At 44.8% G+C, this 15,884-nt stretch overlaps 1 protein-coding gene across 2 annotated transcripts in view; it reads right to left on the bottom strand.

Annotated features, from left to right (window-relative positions):
* The window catches only part of SLC25A13 (solute carrier family 25 member 13), a 139,031-nt gene that overhangs the window by 81,361 nt on the left and 41,786 nt on the right, over positions 1–15,884 (bottom strand). Inside the window, exon 3 of one of the 2 annotated variants that reach the window (XM_075922333.2) lies at positions 4,895–5,037. The exons of the other annotated variant lie outside the window; for it this stretch is intronic. Within the exon in view, the coding sequence (XP_075778448.1) occupies positions 4,895–5,037 (143 nt within the window). The remainder of the gene's footprint in view (positions 1–4,894; positions 5,038–15,884) is intronic. 2 annotated transcript variants of the gene reach the window in all.

The following is a 15,884-nucleotide window of genomic DNA, read 5'->3' as shown; positions in this document are numbered from 1 at the left end:
CAGAAGCCTTGCTAGACTAGGACAGGCAAAGAGAAGAGTCCTGGGCTGCAGTGGGGGTGTGAGGGAGAGCCCCTGGTGGCAGCAGGGCTGCCAAGTGGAGTGCAGCACAGCTGGGGAAACCCCTAATGGAAGTGGAGCCACGGGGCAGAGCGTGGAGTTTCTCCTCCAGGACGCAGCTGCAGGGCAACTGCGGAGCCCTGGGTGGCAGCAGAGCCATGGGAGGGGGAAGAGCAGAGTCCCATCCTTGCAGCAGAAGAGCAGAGCTCGAGGCATCATTGGGGTGGCTAGGAGGAAAAATGGAGACCCCGGTGCATTGACTCCCCCTGGCCTGGTAAATTCCCTATTTTGGGACCAGTCAGGTCCTGAAGCTGCCAGACCAGGGAGGTTCAACCTATACAATTTAAAAGAAAACTATGCAAGGTTAAGCACAACTGAAGCACAAGAATGGTACAAGATATTCTCAATGCTACATATTCCAAAATGCATTAGTATAAGGATTGCCAACTTGCAGTTACACTAGTGAAAATAGTTCTCATGTCCCAGATGGCATACAGCCCAAGCATGATGGACAAAGTAGACTGAACGCAGTAAAATCCCACTGAAATTAATACATTTTTTTTAAATCGTTACTAATAGTGCAGGTGATTCACTTCTTGGCAGCACTGCAGAAGATGTAATTCTTTAAAGGGGATTTCAAGGAGAGAAAGAAGCACCTTTCAGATGAGAGTAGGCAGGGCATTCCATGCCTCCGGGAAGGCATGAAAGACTTAAAAATGGTTGTAAAAAGAAAACCAGACAAACAGGTTTGAGGCTGGCATTAATGGTACAAACAGTGATGTATTAGAAATACCTATACCAGAAAAAAAAAATCCATGAATTCTACAGAAAGCCCCAGCACGCAGCAGAAATTCTATAATTTAGTAATGTACTTCAGCTACTTTACATTTTTAAATAGTGTTACAAGCCCAATATTATTCTATTCAAAAGGCAAGGGAGGTTGACAAATCATAAGAAAATAGTACATTCTGTATACCAGGCTAGGAGGTGATTAATAAAATTGCAAGCATTAAAAGATACAGCAAGAGTGTTTTTAAAATTTAGGACATATTCTGTTAGTACTTTCAAATAATAACCCCTCCCCCCAATAAACCTGAGCTGTATGTAGCTTATTTTAATCTATTTTTAAAAAACAATTATTCGTGGATATGGAAAGATTAAAAGTGTATGAATGTGATGTTCCAACTAGATATTACAGAACAGACATTAATATCTGCTGTGCCAGCTGAATTCAAATTAACCCAATTTTTACATGTTAATTAAACCAGCTATTTTCTTCTTATTGTATTTTTGCTCCTTAAGCAGACTAGCGATTCCCAACAGATCTATTCTAACAACAATGACGTATTCATTTACTTCTATTATGACCATACAATACAGTAACTGAGCAGTAATTTTTCAGTCAATTACACATGGCTCTTAATGCTTAAAGATGCTGAAATAATGTGCACTACACAGCCATATGCTTAAAGCTCTATATTGCACAAGGCCAGTTGCCTGGGTAACACATTTTCTTTCTGGTTTAGCATAACCCTTCATTGAATATCATTAGGTATCATTAAACAGCAGATATTAACATGAACTTCAATACACTACTTAAGTTATTTTACCTACATAAGTAAGTATTCATTTATAACATGAAAGCCCACACAGAGAAAATCCTAATAGTCCTGTAAATTTTAACAATGCAAAGAGAAAATAATAAAATGGTTACAAATTATAAGCCAAGCATATTTTATTTATTTGGCTGGTTAAAATATATCTCCAAACTCTCTGCCTCATTAACATCGGCAAATCTGTTGTATAACTTATTCAAGGAAATAATGAAATCCTGAATTTTAACGCACATACACTGTAGTTACCAACTAAATCCACCCACTGGATATAGCTCATCAAGACCACTATTTATCCATCCATCTGAGCTTTCATATTTGTGGTCATAAATGTAGAATCTGAGTCCCAAGCAGCTGTAATGCTTTCCTCCACCAGAAAAGTCCACATGCAGTCATGAAAAAGAAAAGCCATTACTTACTGTAACAACACATACAAATGCAATGATGAAGAGATTTCTTAAGTAATCAATGCATATGTTTGACTGTATCAGCATTTCAGGCATAACAACATAATGAGACACAAATTGAAGCTATATCTATTATTTAATGCTCCAACCTGCATAAACTAAGTATAGCATAAATTGGTGCATTAAATGTATCTCTATATCCAAAAATAAAGGAAAATGCTGGCATTTCCAAGTGTTATTGTTGAATAGTTTGTCCTTTCTATAAATAAAGCACATAGAGTATCTCTCAGTGACGTTTATTAGTTACTGGAATCCAAAATAATGGAGATATAAATTACTTATTTTGTTAGGAATTTAAAGTACAACAGCCAACAAAAATACATTACGTTAAAGGAAGTAGGACTTAACTGCTGCATCAATGGCATCTCTTGGTACATACCAAGGTATTGTTGCAAGAGATTTTTAATTCAATCTGGAAGAACTCTTTCACAGGATACCCTTGCTGAGGCACATTGTTCTGGTGTGGGGACATAACTTTCTCTCCATGAGAAAGATGGATCCACAAAAGGCCAGGGCTATCTTTGTGGAAACCTTGGCTCTTCATTGCATTAGCATTAGCCTCTGTGGCAACCCTTAGCTCCTTTATCCTAGACAGTGCAACTCCACAGCAAGAGAAGTCTATCCACTGTTGCAACTGGGGAGATCCATGTAAAATACAATATAGTCTTGGGCTGCATTCTCTTTTCCAACTCAATTCTGGGAGAAGCAGGGTCCATGGGCAATCTCCACAGAATCCTCTCCATTTCTTCTGTACAGTCTATAATCCCAAGATGCAGAGGTATGCCACAGGATCAAGAGTTGAAGGGATAGCACCAAAGACTTACCTGATCCTCCTCCTCTGCACAGAAGGGGGAAAAAAACCTAAGTACAGCTCTGTGCACAGATCTCAGGGTTGCTGGGAGAGTGGGGAAGGGTGCATGCTAAAAGCCTCCACAACTCTCTGAAGTAATAAGTACTTAGCAATGAACATGTTTCTGCTACTGAGACTAGAGACACTTTATGGTCCTGCTTGCCCATCTGTCTTAGCACCCATCATAGTAGAACTGAATCTTCCCTCAGTACGCGTGATTGCAGTTAGCCATCCGGAGGGTCAGATGCTCCTTAAGACTGGAGTGACATCTGGAGGCAATGGAATGGCTGCCACGGTATTTCTAGAACACATTTATGCAGGCATCTACCACTCTGCACTTCCATATTGCATAGCAATTAAAAAAACACCAACATTAATTCACAATTCCTCCTGTAAGATACATTCCTTGTACATGGCTTGAGTTATACAGGAGATACAACTAGATCATCAATGGCCCATTCTGGTTTTGGAAGTGATGAACATTCATCAGCCAACCAAAAGCCTAAGCTAGCAAAAGTAGCCTTGCTTTTTTCCCTGAAGCATGCAAATCTGGTCTTTGGAGAAATGCCAGGATGCAGTGAGTTTCAGAAGAGAAGACGACATGTTGCCACTCCTAGAGAATTTCACTACAGAAACCAAAGGAAAAAGTGAGCCAAGTAAAACAGGACTGCTTCAGATTGGAGATCACGGAAGGCTTTAATTATCATCAACAGGATACTACAAACAAGTACCAAGTCCTTTTCACTTTCTGAACTTCTTCCATTCTTTCACAGAGTGATGTGTCAGATAAAAAAAAGACTAAAAAATTTTCAAAAGATTCTCCAGAGACATGCCAAAGGCATGAAAATCCTCATGGTTACTGAATCACAAGCATAAACACCTACTCTAAAATTAATGCTAAACTCCAGTAGTGAAAGGTCAATATGCCAGAGTCATGAAATCCCAATCAGTTGATGATTTAACAGAGGCCACAGCTTTAATTTTGCTTTCTGTGACACCAGCCTTCACTAAGGTAGGATCAAGTTATGTATTCTAGTCACAATCGTCCTCTTGCAAAATGACTTGAAGCTTCACAATGTATAAAAAGCAGCTTTAACACACCAAACAAAAAAAGAGAAGAGTGGTGGAAGCCTGGAAAGGGTTTAGCATTTCCAGTTATAATCCATTTAAAGCCATCCTCACCACAATGTAGTTCTCTAACCTTTTAAAGAATTCCTATCCCAGAGATAGCAATCATCACGTTAACTTGTCTACAAGGTCCATAATGCCTAACCACAGGAGGCTTGGGAGGGTAGCCTGGGCAGGAGAAAGAGCACAAAAATGAACATAAAAGCACTGGTTCCATGTGTTCTTGCTACAAAGAGTGTATACTTTCTATTCATGCTTCATTTTTATCATATTTTATTCCACATAATCATTATGCAGCCCTGCTCCATGCATTGCTTCTCTTTTTAAAACCCACAACTAAGGACTTAAGGACTCGTTCCCCTCTATCCCCAACCCCCTTTATTTAGTCACCAAGATCTTAGGGGGAAAAAAAGGATAGAGCTAAGCGAAGAAGAGAAGAGGAGTGACAAAAGTAGAAGAAGCTCAAGGGCTGTGTCTACATTGGCACCCTTTTCCAGAAAAGGGATGCTAATGAGATAAGTCGGAATTGCAAATGCCGCGGGGGATTTAAATATCCCCCGCAGCATTTGCATGAACATGGCTGCCGCTTTTTTCCGGCTCGCGGCTTTGCCGGAGAAAAGCGCCAGTCTAGACGGGATCGTTCGGAAAATAAAGCCTTTTCCGGAAGATCCCTTATTCCTCTTAAAATCAGGAATAAGCAGTGATGAGATGAGATTCTAGTAAAAGGAGAGTTTATATAACTTCTAAATTCATTGAATTAAAATAAACGTAAGACGTACCCATCCTTGGTCTGATCCACCACGCCTCCAAGGAGCTGCACTGTGTTTGGATTGGGCACCCCATCTCCTATTATTCCTAGGTACCGTGTGATAAAGTCATTAGGAGACATGAAAAATTCTCCATTTTTTTCAACACTTGCATACTGTTAAAAAAAAAAGAGAGAGAGAGAGAGAGAGAGAGAGAGAGAGAGATTTAGAGTCCCAGATTAATTCTCTAAGCAATTGATATTTTTGGCATTTAGGGAGCATCTATAGGCTCAAATTAGGACTGGGGCCACTGTGTTGCACATGTACATATTAGCAGATTCCTGCCCCCAGAAGAGTTTGCAATTACATTAAAACAAGATGCAACAAGTGTAACAAACAATTGAAGGGGGGCAGGGAAGATATAAGAAAAAATGGTTACTTACCTTCGTAACTGTTGTTCTTCGAGATATGTTGCTCATGTCCATTTCTCTTAGGTGTCCACATACTGCGTGCAGAGATTGTCGGAGAGTTTTCCCTTAGTGGTAGCCATCCGGCCAGCACGGGAGCCCCCTGGAGCGGTGCCACTATAACAGCACATATATACCCCTTCTGGCCCTCCACCCCCTCAGTTCCTTCTTGCTGGAATCCTCCCACGAAGGGAAGTGGGTGGGTGGTGGAATGGACATAAGCAACACATCTCAAAGAACAACAGTTATGTAGGTAAGTAACCATTTTTTCTTCTTCGAGTGCTTGCTCATGTCCATTCCATTTTGGTGACTCCAAAGCCAAACCGTAGGAAGTGAGGTCAGAGCCTACAGAGAGATGGGTTGCAACACATCCCTGCCCACTGCTGTATCCTCCCTGGCCTGCTGCGCTATGGCATAGTGACTCGCAAAGGTGTACACAGACGACCAGGTGGCTACCCTACATGAGCACCTTAGTAACGAAGCTGGTGGAGCAACGAAGGTGGTGGAAGATGCTTGGTCCCTGGTTGAATGGGCCATGATAGGCAGGGCCAGAACCAGCATCAACTCGTAACATGCCTTAATGCAGGAGGTGATCCAGAACGAAATATGCTGGGCCAACACTGGCAGACCCTTCATCCTGTCTGCTATGGACACAAACAGTTGGGGGGACTTACGGAAGGGTTTAGTTCTTATAAATAAAAAGCTGAAGCATGCCTAACATCTAAAAAGAGGTGTGTAGCTGTTCTGTCCCAGAACCATGAGGTTTTAGGTAAAAAACAGGTAGAAAAATGTCCTGGTGAACATGAAAGCATGATGGGTGCTAAGGTGGAGTGGGGTGAAGCCTGACCTTAACCTTGAAAAAGACCATGTACACATAGGGTCCACGGTTAGGGCTCGCAGTTCTGACACTCACCTGACAGAGATAATAGCTACAAGGAAGACACTTTCCAAGACAGGTGCAGAAGGGCTCAAAGGGGGGGGGGGGGAGAGCATGAGCTTTGAGGGGACCAGATTCAGGTCCCAGGGGGCCAAGGGCTCATGCACCTGGGGGTAAACCCTATGTAACCCTTTAAGGAAACGGTGGACCATAGGGTCCATGAAAACAGCCCCCGCTGGGGACTCTTGAGCATTTCAAAGCAGGCAAGCCGCGTGCAGCCCGGAGTCAGCGGGACTTCCCACTGGCCCCAGGCTGTATGTGGAGTTCTGCATTCCTCCTTTGAAATGTACAAGAGCCCATAGTGGAATTTCCATCGATTAGTCAATTAATCACCTTTTAACATCCTTAAATACCACCCTGTCTGTTTATATAATACAGTGCTGCCGTGTTGTCCATCAAGACTGAAACACGCCTGTTTCAAAGCTGTGGCAGGAAAACACTACCCACGAGGCACTACCCACGAGGCAGATAGCCCTCAACTCCCTGACATTGGTGTGGAGGGAGAGGTCTGCGAGGCTCCACATATCTTGCATCCATAGCTTCCCGGGATGGGCTCCTCAACCCATATCAGAAGCGTCAGTCACCAGCTAGACAGACAGAGAAAGACTGTGGTACGGCATCCCTTTGCAGACCACCTGCTCACACAGCCACCAGTTGAGGGACTTCAATACATGTGCAGGCACCATCACCATTAAGTCCATATGCTGGAACGCTGGGTTGTGGACTCGCGCCAACCAGAGCTGGAGCAGTCATAACCTGAGCCTGGCATGATGCACCACATTAAGTGCAGGCCACCATTAACTCTAACAGCTTTGTGCAATAGGAGGCCGTCATCATGGGGAACAACTGGAGCCTTAGAATGGCCTCCGTATTGCCCTGAATTGCATCACGGGCAAGGAAGCCCTGGCCTGTTGCATCCAGAAAGGCCCCCGCGAATTCTATCCTTTGAGTGGGGGTCAAGGTGGACTGGCCTTGCTTAGGATAAGGTCCAATCTGAGAAAGGTCTCCCTAACAAGGGATGTGTGTTCTAAAACCTGAAAAGGGGAAGAACCCTTTATAAGAAAATCATCTAGGTAGGGGTAGACCTAGAATCTGTGCTTCTTCAGGAATGGGGCCACCACTGCCATACATTTTGTGAACACCCTGGAGACCATAGAAAGGCCAAAGGGGAGATCCATAAACAGATAATGACCATGTCCCACCGTAAAAAGTGAAGGAATTGCTGGTATAAGGATGCAATCAAAATGTGGTAGTAAGTGTCTTTGAGATCCAGAGCAGCATACCAGTCTCCTGTGGCTAGGGAAAGGATGATCAAGGCCAACGTTACCATGTTGAACTTTAACTTTACTATGAAAGTGTTGAGGCCTCTTAGGGTACGTCTAGACTACATGCCTCTGTCGCCAGAGGCATGTAGATTAGGCTACCAGACATAGTAAAATGAAGCGGCGATTTAAATAATCGCCGCTTCATTTAAATTTACATGGCTGCCGCGCTGAGCCGACAAACAGCTGATCAGTCTGGATCGCGCGGGGGTCGACATCAAAGGTATTTGTCGACCACCCAGGTATACCTCAGCTGTTTGTCGGCTCATCGCGGCTGCCATGTAAATTTAAGTGAAGCGGCGATTATTTAAATTGCCGCTTCATTTTACTATGTCTGGTAGCCTAATCTACATGCCTCTGGGACCAAGAAATACCAGGAGTAGAAAACCCTCCCCTTGAGGAACTTCCTCCACAGCCCCCAGATCGAGAAGCTGTTGCACCTCTAACCTTCGTAGGTGCTCGTGAGAGGGGTCCATGAAGAGGGACAGAGTAGGAGAGTGCAAGAGGGGGTCGAGCAGAACGGAATGAAATAGATGCTTTTTACCGTATCCAGGACCCTTTGGTCCACTGTGGAAAGGGGAAAAGTGGTTGGCAAAGGGCCGCTGGTTTGAGACTGGTGCGCTGTCCCCACTCACACCTTCAAAGATTCAGCCTGGGGCCCTGAGCCTTGATGGAGGGCCCGCTCCCCGGTCTGACAAGGAGTGGGATGGCTGCCTGCCATTTCTATTATTATTACAGCCTCTCTGCCTGGAGAAGTCTGACCTCTTCCCTTGTTGGAAAGGGTGGGATGGGGCCGTAGGGAGGGAGCGCCTCTGCGGGGCACGGGTGTGGATGCCAAGGGACTTGAGGTTTGCCCTGGAGTCTTTTAACCCGTGGAGGCTGGTGTCAGTCTGCTCTGAAAACAGGCCTGCCCCCTCAAACGGCAGGTCCTGGATTGTGATCTGGACTTCGGGTGGAATGCCAGACACTTGGAGCGATGTGCATCTCCACAAGACCAGGCCGGTCACCATGATGTGGGTGGCCACATCCGCAGAGTCCAAGGCTGCCTGGAGTGCCACATGGGACATGACCTTGCCTTCCTCTGACAAGGCCTTATATTCCTGTCCTGGGGCAGCAACTCTCTAAAGTTATCCATTGCCGCCCAGGAATTGAAGACATACCTGCTCAGGAGCACCTGTTGCTTAGCAATCCTGAGCAGGAGATCCCCAGAGGCATAGCCTTGCGGCCCAATGGGTCCGACTGCTTTGCCTTTCCTATTCTCTGGGGTAGGAACAGGTTGTCCCTGCCGCTCTTGGTGGTTTGCAGCTTGCACCACTATCGAGCCCAGTGATGGGTGGAAGAACAGGTGCTCATGACCTGCCCGGGGAACAGGGGCGGTATGGATGTTGGCATTTACCATAGAGCTTTAGTAATCAGTTTTGTTCAGGGACAGTGGCATGCAAGATGGGACCTCTAAGCTGAGGATATCCACCGGAACATCTGAAGCCTGCTCAAGCTGCACTCCCAGACTCTGTACCAGTCTCCTGAGGAGTTCCTGGTGGGCTCGTGAATCTATTGCTGGCGTCGATGGGGAGGCCAGCCTCAGGGCCTCATCTGGGAAGGATGACGAGTACTCGCGTAGTGTCGAGACCTCATACTGTTGTGGCCGCTCCAAGGTCTGGGTGGGAGCCAGTTGGGTCAAGGGACCCTGATCTCCAGTTCCCTCCAATGAAAGGTCTGGGGGGATTTACCATGGCTGAGGCCTGATCCTGTGCTGGAGCCCTGCGTAATGACATGGCCAAGGGTGGGACCCAAGGCCCTGAATGCCAAGAACTGACAACAGAGGGAAAGCTCCCTTGGGCCTGATTATAAACCAATGGGGTCCAGAAAGGCCATTGCTCCAACTGCTGCCACTGAGGGGGCCAGGATTGCTGGAAGGACTGGCTCGAGGAGTTGTGGTGCGGCTTGTAGAAATGGCGCCAGGACCTGGAACGGTGCCAGGAGCCTGAGTGGTGCCTTGAGTGGAATTGTCGCCAGGTCCGGGAACGTGAGAGCGTACCTACTCCACATCCGAGTCTGTGGAGTAGTCGGACTCTGACCAAGGCAGGGCTGAGGAAGGGCCTGGGGAACGGTGTGGTGCCACATGCCAAACCATCACTGCCAGCTTGCTTTGGTGCCCAACTGGCGATGGGGGCATCAGCTGTTCCAGTGACATATCCCAGTAGTGCAACCTAAGGACACTGGAAGCTGAGCTCTCTTGCAAGAGCGTGGCCTCTGGCACCCTGGGGGCCACCGGTGCCAGCGTTGACGTAAACACTGGGGAGTGCAGTGCTGCATGTGCTACCAAGCCCATGGATGCAGACAGGGCCAGAGCTGATGCTATGCTCAAGCGCTTGCCAGAGTCCGGTGCCGTTGATATGGTGCGGGCTTGGGGCTCATCTCAGTGTCTTGGCGATGGCAAGGGTGAGCTCATGGTCAACTCTATTAGCTCCCACACTGCTTCAAAGGTGTCTGGCGTAGAGGGCCCATCAACAAGCACTGGCTCCTCCTCTGCACTGCATCCACTGGTCACACTCGACTGGCTATGCGCTGGTGCAGGTGTGTGTCGGGGCCGCGAAGTGCCTTCTCCATCCACTTCTTCTTATGTAGCACCAGTGATTGCGAGCGGTGCCAAGCCAAAGGGCGCCTCGATGCCAACAAGGCACCCGAGAACTCTGGGGCCTCCTGCACTGAGGGCGGTGCGTTGCAGGACTCCAGTGCAATCCATGATGGCCGGGTGAAGTGCCGATTACGTTAGGAGTATTTTTAAGCGTGAATCTCTCACTCTGAGTCCAGGGCTTAAAACCACTTCAGATCTTGCAGATGGCTGAAACATGGGCCTCACTCAATCACTTTAAGCAGAATCGTGCAGGTCGCCACAAGACATAGGCTTAGCACAGTCCACGCAGTGCTTAAAGCCATGAGGCCCTGGCATGTCCCAGACACCGGGCAGGAAGGGGTGCAATGGGCAAACCCCAACACAACACAAACACTAGCTAACTATAATTATAAGAACCACGTAATGAACTATTAACAGGAAGAGTAGCTTCAAGGGAACAAAGGGACTCATCTAAGTGCTAACTAACTACTAAGAATGTATGAATACCTCTGGAAAGCACTTGCAAGCAAGTGAGATAAGAGCTCCAAGGACCACCAGGTGCAGTAAGAAGGAACGGAAGGGGTGGAGGGCCAGCAGGGATATATATGCACTGCTAAAGCAGTGCCACTCCAGGGGGCTCCCCGGCTGGCCCAACAAGTACTGATCAGAGAAAACTCTTCGACAATCTGGACATGTGGCACATGCACATCTAGAGCGGAATGGTCACAAGCAAGCACTCAAAGAAGAAAGTAACAGATATTAGCCCGAAGCACAATAAATACGTTCCAAGTCAAAAGATAAAAAACAGAAATATCAGCAATTCTTACACATTTAGCATAGAAACAGTATATAATTCTGCAATTATAAGGTCTTGATTCAGGAAGACACTGATGAAGCACATGCTTAAATTCTATTAACGTACAATGGTCTTAAGAATGCGATTTAATGACCTTCCTAAAAAAGGATTATTTCCTGAACCAAGGCTTACGTGTTTTGCCCAACGGGGAGATAGCATATGGCAGTGGTGGGGAAACTTCAGCCTGCGGGCCATATGCAGCCCACTGGGGTTCCACCTGCAGCCCACAGACCTCCAGTCTGCCACCGTCCCGAATGCATCTCTCCCACACCAGGGCACTGGTGTACCACACGTCTTTACTCCTCTCTCTCCCTCCCTCCCAGCATATTCAGAGCATCATAAATCGCCTGATTCATACTCAATCACAACTCCTCCGCCACCCCCCACGCTGGAACACCATGAATCAGCTGTTCGCGACTATTCAAGCTCTGGAATAGTGCTTCCTTGGAGTCATCTTCCACAGATAAACCCACACCAGAATTACACACAGAGGTGGGGAACTGTTTTTGGGCTGGGGGTCACTGACCGACAGAAAAATTAGTCAGGGGCTGCACACGAATGAGAAAAAAAAACTCCTCACTGATGTGGTCCCCGACTGAGAAGTAGAAAGTCACTCCCAACATTCTCCTCCCACCAAAGCCTGGGTGAGGGGGAAGCCCTTCCCAGTAGATTTTGTGTGCTCTAGCTCTGCGGTGCTGCGGTAGGGGGCTGAAGTATCAGCATAGCCTCCTCAATGCTGGGGGGGTCCTGAGCCTCGGGGGCCAGATCCAGGCAAGCTGGGGGCCACATCCAGACCCAGGGCCTGAGGTTTCCCATCCCTGGTGTAACAGAACATGACAAGAAATCTTTAGCCAGTTATGTAGTCTGAGTTTAGCAGGAAATAGTTACAAAAAGTCAGATACTGTGCTGTGAATATCCCTCCTTTTCCAGTGAGTCATTTTATTAGCATAGGTAACAATGTTTATTCACTCAAGATTTTACTTTTGGTTTTAAAAAAACATTCATGGTTTATTCATGTAAAAGTTGTAACTCTAAATGAAATGTAGAATACTGAATGAACAGCAGAAATGTTTAAATAGGATGTATGCAGAAAGTTTAGAAATATAAATAAGAGGATAGAAATCAGTAAGGGCCTGATTTTTCCACACCTATTCATATGGTGTTGTATCTTAGACTTTTCCTACAGAGAGAAATTGACCAACAGAGTTATTCCAGTATAATTTATCTATTCCAGAAAAACATCACTGAGAGGATGCTGTTCTGAAATACATTAGTTTGTTTCAGAGTAACGAACCAGACACACACCACAACCAAAATGCATACTACAAAAAGAAAAAAACGTGGCATTACTGTATATATTATCTTCCTTGGCGTAAGTTTGACATCAATATATTGCTTTTTCCTCTGCAATGAGGAATTAAACCCAGAGACTCTCCAAAAGAAAAAAAATATGAATGAAGAAGTCAAGTACACAGAAGTGGAGACCTCATACATTCAAAAACAGGAGACTGGGAACTCCCAAACAGCAGGAGAGTAACAAAGAAGGGGATAGTATCCTCGGTATCAATGTTTGTTAAATACGCAGCATACCACTCCTGCAACAGTACTAGTTATGGCCAAACAGGTGAGCCTTCAGAGATTCCAAGCAATGAGGGGCAAGTATTTTAACAAAAATAATATTTCTGCTATAAGATTTCCTCTTCTTGTCACCACTGTGTTCCCTATCCTTCCAAAACTAAGTTAATGCCCCAATCTAGGTAATTTTGTGTCAGGATGCAACATGTATTACAGGTAAATATGGCCTTATTCCTCAGATTAGCTATAAAAAGTTTTAAGTAGAAAGCAAATTTAACACAATGGTTAAAAAAAAAAATCTATACAGCATTTATGACACCGTACGTTTGCTTCAAAGAAAAGAGATCTATACCAGGATAACAAATTTGCTGAACAGGAAAGAAACTTATTTATTTTTAAATGGGATGATAAAATATTACTACAATTCCCTATTGTGCTTTCCCACACTGAAGTAATAAAATAAATGAGGTGTCTATAACTATTTTGTACCGTACTTCAAAGACTAGGGATGTTAAAATGCGTTTAAGTAACCATATAACTGCTAAAAATTTGAGCAGTTACATGTGAGGCTGTAGTCAGCTCGCCAGGAAGCCAGCTGCCTGTACGCAACAGAGCTCCTACCTCTCCTCCCCTCCATGCTAATGCCTCTGATACAGAGGCAGCCACATGGGTAGGCAGGCGGCTCCCCGGGAGCCTATGTGTAATCACAAATGTTAACGATGAGCCCAGGCTCATCAGTTAATCATATACATAGTTACACTTTCACATCCCTATAACAGACATGCATTTTGTTTTACTTTGCCATGTCTTTCAGGGGAACAAAACCACCAGCTCATTTCACAGAGCCATACCGGAGCCTGCAGAGTACTGGTAGGGTCTACTCAAGCTACCTCTACTTTGGCATCCCTCCGACAATTAGGAGTATATATATATTTTTTCTAATGCTATACAAGTACAATAATATCCTAAGGTAAGTGTTTTACATTGGCAAAAATGATACAAAACGAGGAACTAACTTACATTGGCTAGTTAGCATTACTGGATTTATATTTCAATAGATACTTGTTTTTAAAGCACGCTCACTAGCTGAGATGCTGGGAAGAATTTCCAGTTGTATAAGAACTAGCAGATCATTGATTTCAAACGAGAAAACAATTTCTAAGAATCCCAGTCTCAAAATCTTTTAACACAACTGTTATTGAGAAACAAATCAAATAAATCAGCCAATATATGGTTCTAGATGTCATTTTTTCTTCCAGGCTGACTCCCTGCTAGGACACTCAACAGAACACAGCACAGGGTTTCAGTGTCCCCATTTATTGTCACTATGATTTACTCACGTATTTGAAATACAATCACGTACTCTGTACTACATATAGAAAATGACCTTGAAAAATGTCAGCTTGCTCATTTTGACTAATCTCATAGGGGTTATGGTAGAACAGATATAAAAAGTAGAGTTACTCTTGGAAATTTTCATAACAAAGGGAAAAAACCTCAATTCTATCGGTTTTGGAACAGAGGCATAAAAAATACGGTTCTTCACAGTCTTCTCTTTTCTCTACTTTGGCAATTATATACACAGAGGATTTGATTTAATATAATAATACTTAATAGTTTTTTGGTAACTTATTTCCATACATTTCAGATTGTGACACATTAACCAGTTCAGCCACATTTTTAGAAGACTTTAAAACATTTTACTCAGCATTTTTTTCTTTTAATTGCAAATGGCAAAATGGATTATAAACAACTAAGCATTTAGGTTGTGTTATGTGAAGCATTTAATTTGATAGCTATATTTATTTCTATAGTGTATATATACTATAGTACATTATATGGCAAAGATTATTTAACTCAAGTGTAATATGAAAAAATTACAGTTAAATTATATTCATAGATACAAATCCCTCGGTCTTGAGAGACAAACAGATTGGTCCCATCAGTTACATTCTTAAGAGGCAGCTTAATTAAGATTTGTGGCCATAACTTGTATGCAGTATAACAATGTGATGCCCTCACTCTTCCATCTCAACGAGTAGTGTAGCACTTTCTGCTTTATTGTGAGCAAAATGTTTGTGGAACACATTTCTTCTTCCCACGCTTTATCCTGGAGGAATTCTGCCTCACTGCACAATGCAGAATTTTACAGAAATTAACATTAGGCATACAGAATTTCCTTTTTCCCCCCACAGAAATGGGCTGCAGTGTTGCTAACTGACATGAGGGGCCAGCTTGCACATAAAAGACATTGCTGGGAGAGAGAGAGGGAGCTAGAGGATTCCTAGCAGCTACAATTTCCAGCCTGACAAAAGGAAAAGGCAGTGCACAGGAAACTCCATGCAATCCTGGGACCAACCACCAGCCTGGTTCTCCATCTGGATCCCCCAGGGGGGGGGGGGGGGATAGATGATGCAGGTATCTGGATGCAGGGGGGGAAAGACAGGGACATGGCGGGGCTCTGGGCCTCAGTGGTGGGCATGAGAGGCAGAGAAACAGGAACTGGGTTGTTATAGTCATTATATGAGTTTCTTTAACTCTCTACTACTGGGAGAATTATTTTTTTGTGTCTGTATTGATACAGATATACTTGAGAACAGATATTTTGAAATAAATTACCAAAATAATCGAAACTGGCATGATTACGCAGTGTTATGTAGACAAATAAAATGTGCAGAATTTTAAAATATTGTGCATAGAATTTTTAATTTTTTGGCACAGAATTCCCCCAGGAGTAACTCTTGCTATAAAAATCAGTGGACTCCTTCTGGCTTGGCACCGCTAATTATTCTTACACAAGAACACCTCCCAGAATACCAGTTCTCCTGACAGAGCTTTTTCCCTTTCTTGAGAGATACCAGTTCTGATACAATCTTCTATGGCTCACTTTTCATAACAATGTTTAGTTTCAGGTGCATAAGTACATAAATGGGCACTTGTATCTCCCCATTTGCCCCACAGTTATAACTCACAAGAGTCTACAACGAGCTCATGAAGGAAATGGGGTTGGGTAGAGTTGAGTACAGGCAGTCCCCGAGTTACGCGGATCCGACTATGTCGGATCCGCAGTTATGAACGGGGCTTTTCTCGCCCCGGAGGACAGGAGCGGCGGGACGCCCAGATGCGCCGCGGTCCACCGCCCCCGTCCTCCGGGGCAAGAAAAGCTGCTCCCCGTCTCCCTGGTCTGCAAGGAGACGGGGAGCAAAGTCTTGGAGCACGCCCGCAGCGGGAAAGCCCAGGCGCGCTTGA

This window comes from Pelodiscus sinensis, chromosome 2, assembly GCF_052426305.1.
Source record: "Pelodiscus sinensis isolate ZL-2025 chromosome 2, ASM5242630v1, whole genome shotgun sequence".
Classification (NCBI taxonomy): domain Eukaryota; kingdom Metazoa; phylum Chordata; order Testudines; family Trionychidae; genus Pelodiscus; species Pelodiscus sinensis.
This window is presented reverse-complemented; position numbering and strand designations above follow the sequence as displayed.